Source organism: Sinocyclocheilus grahami, unplaced genomic scaffold (assembly GCF_001515645.1).
Source record: "Sinocyclocheilus grahami isolate Dianchi unplaced genomic scaffold, SAMN03320097.WGS_v1.1 scaffold297.1, whole genome shotgun sequence".
Taxonomy (NCBI): domain Eukaryota; kingdom Metazoa; phylum Chordata; class Actinopteri; order Cypriniformes; family Cyprinidae; genus Sinocyclocheilus; species Sinocyclocheilus grahami.
The window spans coordinates 852,246-862,938 of NW_015505476.1; the positions used below are offsets into that span (position 1 = coordinate 852,246).

The following is a 10,693-nucleotide window of genomic DNA, read 5'->3' on the forward strand; positions in this document are numbered from 1 at the left end:
AACTACCATCCTCGCCCTCTTGGAACCCGGAGAAAAAGGAACGCGCTCTTCTGTTGAGGTTTTGGGCACCAATGGCTGGGTAGTCAGCGGCGGAACAGAAAAAAACAGGAACAAAGGTTTCTCCACCCGGCCCTCCGCCGAGGGAAGGAGTGGTGCGGTCACCATCTCCTGAAGAGCCGGATCCAAGAACCCCGGGTCGCCCGTCCCCGGGCTTGGCAGGGGCGGAGACGGGCTGCACCGCTTACCTGCGGCCAGCTCCACGCTGCAGCCGTTGTGAAGGCTGCTGCTGCGGCCGAGCTGGAGCGGAGGTGGAGGCCGCAGGAGGGCGTTCTCGGCGACGAGCAGCTGACCGCCAGGGCAGGATGTGTCAAGACGCCTCCGTCTGCTTCTGTGCAGCGGAGAACTGTTGGGCAGAGCCCTCCACCACTTCGCCGAATAGGCCGGCCTGGGATATCGGGGAGTCCAGGAAGCGATGCTTGTCGGTCTCCCTCATATCCGCCAAGGTCAGCCATAGGTGGTGCTCCTGGACCACCAATGTGGACATCGTCTGACCCAGGGTCCGCGCCGTGACTTTCGTCGCCATAAGCGCCAGGTCCGTCGCCGTGCGCAGTTCCTGCAGCTCACCTGGGTCAGCACCACCCTCGTGCAACTGCTTCAATGCTTTGGCCTGGTGGACTTGCAGGAGGGCCATGGCGTGCAGGGCAGAAGCGGCCTGTCCAGCAGCACTGTAAGCCTTTGCCGTCAGCGCGGACGAGAACTCACAGGCCCCGGACTGAAGGTGTGGACTACCTCTCCAGGCGACGGCGCTTTGCGGGCAGAGCTGCATAGCAATAGCGCGCTCGACTGGGGGGATGTCCACATACCCTTGGGCCGCTCCCCCGTTGAGGGTGGTGAGGACGGAGGAGGCACCAAGTCTGTTTCGGGCAGAAAAAGGTGCCTTTCAATACTTAGTAACCTCCTCATGCACTTCCGGGAAGAATGGAACCGGAGGTAGATGCCGACGCCCAGCCTGCGCCCCCCGGAACCAATCATCCAGCCTCGAGCGTTCGGGAGAAGGAGGAGGCCTCCAGTACAGCCTGACATGCTCGGCGGCCCGGGAAAGCATAGCGGTCAGCTCTGGATCTGACTCGGGCAACGCCACTCTTCCTGACAGAGGTAGCGCAGCCGAATCCTCATCTCCAGAGCCTAGCTCGCCCTCCGATGCAGCGGTCGACATCCTGTCATCCGCCTGTGCTCCGCACAAGATGCTGGACCCCGCCCTGTCCGAGGACCCAGCACTTTAGGAAAAAAAGGAAACACTCTTTTAGAGAGAGCACTGAAGTGCCCAGGGGAGGTCGCGGCGAGACCGCAGAATGGTAGCTGCAGCACACTGAAGATGAGCAGCACTGAATGGCAACCCCCGCTGACGCGCCATAACACCAACGCTGGGCTGTTTCTTTGCAGACACTCGCGGAGATTCGTCCTAGTAGAAGGCTCGGCTCCGAAGCGAAAAGCTGATGTGCTTTTGCACGCGCTTTCCTTTTATACCCGCGCTGCGGGGCGGGGGGCGGGGGGCGTGTGGCGAAACACGCATGCCAACTATCATTGGCTTGTTTAGTTAACACTCGAAGGTGATTGGGCTCTCGGGCGAGATCCCAATTCGTCAGTCACGACTGACGTAACGTAGAACGTGACTGACTGAAAGGGAACTATAATATCCCTGGGGCATTGGTGTTAAAAAGACATAGAACCAATGCTTTAGAGAGCTAAACATTATTTTAAACTGTGCTCAAATTGGCCAAGTCTGCAATCAAAGTCAGGCGCTGTAGTGTTTTAGGAGAAACATCTCAGACAATTAAATGAGGCACAACTAAAAGAGCCACCTCTGAGCAAGATTTCAAGAATATAGCAAATAAATTCAGCTACATGTTGTCATCATGACTTCACACTATCCAGCACTGGAACAAATACAAAGAAAGTCAGAATTAGCAACCAAAGCTTCATAAGGATGGACGTGAATGATAATTAGTCTTTACTGTTGCCACGACACACAAAGCCTTTTAGTTCACGCCAAATGAGACAAGTCTAATTATACCTGCACTCCTCCATGGAGGCATCGCTCAGAGAGACTCAGGTTGAGGACGCTCATTATAGCTATTCTGCTGTCTGAAATCCCACAGCAGCTGTTAGCATAACCACAAGCAAGTGGCTTATCTGGCCACATGACTGTCCACAGTTGGATTTCTCCCAGAAGATATGATAAATAATTCACACATGGGAGGTCATCTAAACTGTTATCTGCAAGTTATGCATGTTGTTCCAAACCTGTATGACTTTCTTTATTCTGCAGAGCACAAACAGAATACAATTTGAAGGAATAGTTCAACCAAAAATTAAAGATTGCTGAAAACTGACTCACCCTCAGGCCATCCAAGATGTAGTATGTTTCTTCAAGGGAAAATATTTTTAAGAAATTTAACATGAAACCATCTTCTTACATATGGATCTTCTGCAGTGAATGGTTGCCGGAGGAGGCAATATTATGGATTATGGACTCATATTTTGTCCAGAAGTGATAGTTTAAAATGAAAATGTCTTAATAATAGATTTGTTTATTACAAACACACAGTTTTTCACTTCCTAAGACGAAAATTGAAGGACTGGAGTCATGTGGATTACTCAAGGATTACTGTGAGGTTCAAACAATATTAGACCCATAGTTTTTTATATTTCTTTTTTCAAAATATCTTCTTCTGTGATCCCAAGAAGATAGCAAGTCATACAGTTTTGGAGGATGAGAAAATTGTGTTTTTTAATTTTTATTGATTGATTGATTAATTAATTGCTGAACTATCCCTTTAAACCGGTTTTATATATTACCGGTATATTATTTATTATTACATAGTATATTATTTAAAACATTTTAATTACTTCACAGATAAAAACAAAACAGTGGAACATACAGTAGTATATACTAAAAGTGGAATATATTTTGATTGTCGATATCTAGTACATATCAAACAAAACACTTTGATGGCATTATTTGGCAATCTGTTACTATTTAGATGCAACTTTATTTCCATCTACAGTATACTGGCATGCCTCTCAATGTTGTATAGTTTTGTATACACTGTAAAAAAATAAGTTGTAAATAAAACAAAGATTACTGAAGTACAATTCACAAGAAAATACAATTTAAGTCTTTCAATGATTAATTCAATGTGTTACTTTTGTGTATTTTAATCAATTGTAAAAGTTACAAAATTTCAGAGTAAAAATTGTTTTACACCATTTTTTTTTCAGTGTACAACAATAAAGTTTTATCAACCAATGCAACTGGAAGTGACAACTTCTGTAAGCTCTTGCCATTTTTGAGTCCAATTTGCATCAGACGGGCAGTAAACGGATTGTAGGTGCTAGTGGACTAAAAAGAGTAACCATTCGACTTCTGTAAATCCTGAACTGTTAAAGTTAGCATGGCTGTAATTGGTGAGTAAGTCTGAAAGGTGAATGAGGATACAGTGACATTCCTGAAGTTTGACCATTAGCATCATCGGCCATCACAACTCTCAGCAGTGAGATGGTCACGGCCAATTAAAATTTACCAGTTGAGGAAAAGGTTATGAATTTTAATGAAACGATCTGTCCTGCAGGAACATCTGACGGGTCAGAGGTTGATTCTAGATGCTGCCAATATTGAGCTGTATTTCAGAAGTAGCTGAGCAGGTCTGCAGAAGCATATTAGGAAGAAAGATGTGTACATTCAAAACTTCACAGGCTCACAGGCATTTCCTCTTCCTTCCCTTGTGAATGGGGAAGATGATTTTAAACAGATGTGACAGAGGCAGAATATTTACATCTTTTGGGTTTCTTCCCAGAGAAAAAGAGAAATGCTGATGCGCTCTCAAACCCTAGAGAGACACCGAGGAAGCAAAAGATAGACTCGCTTCAGCTTAATGGTGGTTTATAGACCTACATGTTATAAGTGAATGAGTCCAATCGACTGAGAGAGCAAAAAACCTCTTTTCTGCCCTGGAGGGCTGGGTGTTTAGCAATATTTTGGACTCATTACACAGAGAATAAGTAAGTCAGCCAGCTTATGAGCTCAGTTTTAAGTAGCACATAAAAGAGACTAAAACCATTCAAATGAAATATAATATTTATCAATCATATCATGTTAGTACTTACTGATGCTCAGGCCAGCTGCCCAATGTCACTGAACTCCTCACAACTAGCTACTGTAATACTGTATGGAGCTTTTTAGGTTCATTTATCTAGACCCATATACACAACACAAACCCCCCCACACACCCCCAAAAAAAACAAAAAAAACAAAAGAAATGATGCTTATATTCTTTTGAAAAAGTTGGCTTAAAGAAAATGAAGGACCATTAAAAATTTTTGCATTGTGAAAAAAAAACTCATAACCTTGGCAATCAATCAATAAATCAATCAATAAATAAAATGTTTTATATAGGCTACTGATAGGTATGGCTGAATAATGATAATAATTCAGATAATGATAATAAATAGATCCTAAACTTTGTTTTTACAATAGATGTTTTTTCAAAAGCTAGATACACTGATACAATAGATAGTATGATTTGCTAAATAAATTAATATTTTCATGAAATTAATACTGTTAAAAATTCTACTGAAAATAAATTGTTTTTGTTATTTTACTTTCTATTCATCTGTTCTACTCAACTTTTTTACTCAAATTGTTAAGGTTTTTTTTTTTTTACTTTACCCACAAACAGATCAATAAGCATTTGATACCCATCCTGTACACAGATGCCTTTATAATCTAACACTGCTGATCTTGAGCACATTTTGTTATCCATGTTAATTAAATACCAGGAGATTATAAACTGACTTTCCAGTCCCCCAAGAGACTCATTTGCTTTTAAATAGAATGCGGCTGCCTTTTTTATAAGTGAATGATTGTCATACCAAATAGATTTTCACAGAAAATCAGCTGAACAGTTCAGTACAGCTCAGGCAAAAATAAACTCATAGAAATTGCTTTAAATTTGTACTTAGCATTAAGTACAGAAAAGTATTTGGACACTTAATCACATTTAAAAATATCTGAATCTCATTGCATTAGATAGCAAATATTAAATCAAGCAGTATAAACTTTTAGCACAAGTACACAAGCAAAACCTTTCAAATTAAGTATCTGGATCCGAAACTATTCCATAATCTGGAACGGACTCAATTTATGTCAAGTATTCTTGATTCTATTCTAAGCACCATTATGAAAAGTGCATAATTGTGCAGCTTACATTCAGATTGTTAACTTGTAACGGACCTCACATGTGCTAAACATATGCCACCTAGAGACTGAACAGAAGGAAAACTTCAGAACGATTCAGCAGATATGTAAGATTCATTGAGTGTAAACAGGGCATGGATGTCATGGCTTTAGAAATTGAAGCAGCTCTTGAAAGGGCAGCGTGTCATTCTCTAACCGCTAGCAGAGATGCTGAGTGCACACGGCCTTGGGGTCACATGAAACAAATTACAGGTTGCTTTAGCTGTGACACTTTAAGAGGGCTGTTACACAGTAGAACTGCTTTCTGTCGTGCTAGTTCATTGCTTCACTTGTCCACCCTCTCTCACTCCCTTCTTTCTAGATGCAAATATCTTTTCACTAAACACTCAGCCTGTCTTAGAATTGTAAATGTGTTTCAGTTCAGTACGAGCAGTATGACTGCTTTATTAAAATGTTGTTTTACAATCTTTTGTCATTTTTAGTTGCTTCTAATGAACTCAAGATATTCTGGAGATCACAGTTAACAAGTAACACAAATCAAAAACAGTTTATTGTGTTGTATAGAATTAATTAGATTTGGCACAGGGTGCAAGTATGCAAAAGGAGACGGCTGTGTTTGGATTTACTTAGCTATAGGGCATAAAACAGTACAGGACATTTGCAAAATCTTAATAAAACTATCCTTTTGCCATTCTAAACATATAATTTACATATATATATATATATATATATATATATATATATATATATATATATTAGAGTGATAGCAGTACACTCTAAAAAATGCTGAGTTAAATACAACCCAGTGCTGGGTAAAATAGGGACAAACCCAGCGGTTGGGTTAAATGTTTAACCCAACCTTCTGGGTAATAACCCAACCGCTGGGTCAAAACAACCCAATTGCTGGGTTTGTCCCTATTTTACCCAGCACCGGGTTGTATTTAACCCAGCATTTTTTAGAGTGTACTCCAACAGCCGTTTCACGTTTGTAATTGTATCACTCCGCTTGCGGTACTTCTTACAGTGAGTGTCATGGTGGACACCCAAATCCAGTAGGCCTATCATTTTATAAATATTACTGTTTTTGTGTCATGGAATGTAGTTTTAAGAGGTTTTCAGGTGAGAATGTACTTGTTTATAGATAAACAACTGAGTTGTTTTGACCCAGCGGTTGGGTTAAATGTTTAACTCAACCGCTGGGTCAAAACAACACAATTGCTGGGTTTGTCCAAATTTTACCCAGCACTGGGTTGTATTTAACCCAGCATTTTTTTAAAGTGTAGGGTATAGAGATAAAAAAATACAGTTTGCACACTAAAAACCATAACGGAATGGAATGTCCCCATAAAACATGGTACCCAACATGTATACTATTCTCTGTTATTATTAAGCCCCACGAACGCCACAAAAACATTATAAAGCACCATAAAGTTTTTGTGCACTATATTTCAAGTGTTCTGAAGCTTTTTCATAGTTTAATGTGAGGTACAGATGGATATTTAAGTCAAGTTCACGTAAACTCTTCTCTCCGCAGCGGCTGTCTGTCATCCTCCATTCAGCATTCAAACTGTGTTTCACGTTCGGTTGTGACAGTCAAGACGATGAAACTCTCTCAAAGATGATTAAATGTTCCTAATGTTATACTTGATCTGTAAATAAAGATAAATGGTTTTGCATAAAAGTAATCTATCTTGCTGGAGTTTCGTGCTGTTTCTAAATCGTGTAAATTTCTACCGGATATCTGGTTAGATCACAAGACTGGAGTAGAGAGCACTATGAATTGTTCGTCACGAGCACAGTAACTGGAATTTAAAACTGTTAAAAGAAAAGGCTCGATAAACACACATAACGCACATATTTAATACACTATGCATCAATATCTCTTCACTTTGTGCTTTGAACTTCTCTATCATAAGTTTTACACTAAAATTTTAGGATTTTATAAAATTATTGTGTACTCTAGAGTATTTTTCTAGAGTAAATTTTGCTACTGAATTATCCATTAACCTAGTTTATAATAGTATTTTTGTCATAGATTTTGATTATATTTTTGTTTGTTATTTTTTTCTTTATAATGAAGCTCTCTATATTTAGTATATTGTGTATAACATACAAAAGAGTGATGATCGACCTACACATTGAGGTATAGAAATTCTACACTCATTTAAAAAAACTGCGCTGGTATCGGATCGATTTTATCATAGATTTTGATTATATATAATGAAGCTGTCTATATTTAGTAGATTGCGTGTAACATACAAAAGAGTGATGATCGACCTACATATTGAGGTATAGAAATTCTACACTCATTTAAAAAAAACTGCGCTGGTAACGGATCGATATCGGCAGATACTCAGAATTTTTGGTATCGGATCGGTATCGGTTCTGAAAAAGTGGTATCGAGCCATCCCTACTACTTACAGGCCCAATGAAATCTCTTGACAAGCACAGTTTTCTTTCCTGTGTTGACAAACAGAAGGGCTGCGGGAATTGCTGCAGGAGTCCTAAAAACAAAAAATGAGTGAGCACTTTTGCACTTCTGGTTCCATCATCCCAAGGACAATGGCTTTTTGAATGGGTTTTTGGTTAAATGCCTGAACTTACACTCATTTAAAAAAAACTGCGCTGGTATCGGATAGATATCGGTATGGGCAGATCCTCAGAATTTTTGGTATCGGGTCGGTATCGGTTCTGAAAAAGTGGTATCGAGCCATCCCTAAAAAATATGTTTTTAATGAAAACTAACCGTATGTAGGACAAAAAGACCACAAGATGCCCAGAGCAAGTGCATGACAACTCTTCTTGTGACAGCAAAAACATTTTTTTACCCAGCGAATGTTGGCTAGGTGAGAGTCAACAATCAGATTCAATATCCTGGTAAAAGTAAAATCTAGGTTGCTGAGGGATACAATTGTTTCCCTGAATACATTACAAACTGTGGAATCTCATTGTGTATTCTCACTGGAGGGATTTGTCTTGCTACCTTTTGAATAAATCTGTAAACAAGATGGCTGAGTAAACAGAAAGTGCATGAAATCTATACAGATGCCTAAATATAAACCATTTATTATGCTGTTTGGATAGGAGTTGATGATGCATTAAGGATAAAGGGCAGCCATACAGACATTATTCCTAAATAGAGAAAATAAATGGTATTTGGAAGATATGCCTTTAGAGAAAAGAGATGTGGATGCTTATGCATATTAAATATGCCCATCCATGCTTGCATTCTCTGTTTAATTAATTATGAATAATGATTCATATGATGTCAACAAGGATGCAAGAAAAAAAAGAAAAGAAAACAACAACTTTACATTTATGAAGATGCTAAAACATCTATGATGCTAGAGTATTGCACATGGTTGCCAGGGTGTTGCTATGCAGGTATCAACAATAGAAGTCAGAGGGGGATCTTAAAATAGTATTGATAATGAAGGATTTGTCAGAATCTCTCCAATCACCAATACAAAATATATCAGTGAATCAAATCTCAAACCAGATAATCTAAAGACTATGACCATTAAAATTGCACAACTGCTAATAGTGAAACAAAGACACTGGTTGTTATACTATGGTTTATATGCAAGGCGTAATGCACTTAGCAGGTCATTATTGCAAAATAAATTGATCAACATATCCGTGTTTGTTTTGATGTCCCACTTTTACACAGCTTTTTACAAATAATCAACTGAAATAGATCAATAATAAAATAAATAAATAAACTGAAAAATACATATTTATTTGAGTTTTTTTTTATAGATTACTTGGAGAAACAGGAGCACAGGAAACATGGGTTTCCCCCATCAACTGTTAGTTATACTGTTACCACGGTCATTAATCGAAAATATATGAATGGCGCAGCTGACCAATCAGAATCAAGTATTCCAAAGAGTCGAGTAACAAATACTTCTACTTCAGCATCTGTTGGTTCTTTATTCAGTCAGCATATTTGTGTCTCTGTCCAGGGTGCTGAATTACACATCTGTCTGTCTGTATCATTCACACTTTCTTCGGTAGAGCCTCTTTTTTGACCACAAAATATTTATGCTTCACTTTTGGCTGGCTTCATTGGAAAACTCCGTGTCACATCGACGAAATCAGCCTTTAAAGGAAACATCGTCTCCATTTCTTAATTGACTTCTTTGAACGCGTCTCATCTAAAGCGTCTACAGAAATCATCGTGATTCAACCCCACAGCAGGTGTCAAAACAACTTCATCCAAACCACGCGAATGAAACGGACCCGCTCTCCGCTGTCTGTTCATCTCGCACGAAGCTCAAATGAATGCGTTAATGATTCTTACCTCTGTCGCCATGATGCCTGAGACGGTGGTGGAGCTGTCCCGGTGCTGAAATCCTCTCCACTCGTGGGACAGTAACGGACGGAGAGACGAAGGCGCTGGAGAGGGTGGAGCAGCGTCCTACTGATGGAGGAGGAGTGACTGGTACAGAAAGTACAGATGTGCTTCACTTCATGTTTGTAGATACGCTGGATCTTCGTAGAGACTCTGAGAGAGAGGGAGCAGGACCACCAGAGGAGTATATTACCACATAAACAGTGGGGTTAAAAAGTACTTCACCAATAAAGAAAGGCTCTCCATTTTCTTTAGATGTGGAGACGTTTACAGTGACTACACTGTAATAATAATAATAATAATACATTAAAAATAAGTCGTGTAACCCAGAAGGTGTTGAATGTAACATGTAATTTAACTAGTTTTATTCAAGTGAAGAAAAAAAAGTTAAATCCCTATTTATGAGACAAATTAGGTAGAAAGAGCTCCTGAAGGTTTACATTTTGACAGTATAGATGTGAGTTTTATATATTGTATACATTTATACACGTTTACAGTATCCAGCTAACAAAAATATATTTTAAGAATGTTTTGGTAGCGTCCCCTTTGAGTTATTTCTGAATTAAAACTTTACTTCAGAAAGGTTTCAACTTTCAACTTTACTTTCAAACTTTTAAGTTGCTTCTGAATTAAAACATTTCATATTAATGTTCTCTAAATGTTCAAAACGTCAACTTGTGTATGTTTACATTTTCTTTTCGTGGTTATGCAAATGTTAGAGAAAACATTAAGGGAAAGTTCCATTTAATCATTTTGCAAACATTATGGGAACATTAGTTTTAAATGTTCATTGAAAGTTCTGAAACATATAGCAAAATAAATAAATATTACATCTAAGTAAAATGTAAAAAAGTATTTTTTTAAATGTTATTTAAGAACACTGAACAAATGTTCTATTCTATTAACTTGTTCATAAAATCTTCAGAATCTTGCCAGAACATTATCCCAAATTTCTGATAACATTTTTAAAAAGTACATTAATACAGTGACATTGCTTGAAACTCAAGATATATATATATATATATATATATATATATATATATATATATATATATATATATATATATATATATATATATATA

The 10,693-nt window shown here is 38.8% G+C and overlaps 1 protein-coding gene across 1 annotated transcript in view; it reads right to left on the minus strand.

Annotated features, from left to right (window-relative positions):
* golga7bb (golgin A7 family, member Bb) overlaps positions 1-10,693 on the minus strand; it is a 23,499-nt gene that overhangs the window by 11,375 nt on the left and 1,431 nt on the right. Inside the window, 2 exon segments of the mRNA XM_071582431.1 lie at positions 9,561-9,634; positions 9,637-9,764. Of these exon segments, the coding sequence (XP_071438532.1) occupies positions 9,561-9,634; positions 9,637-9,764 (202 nt within the window).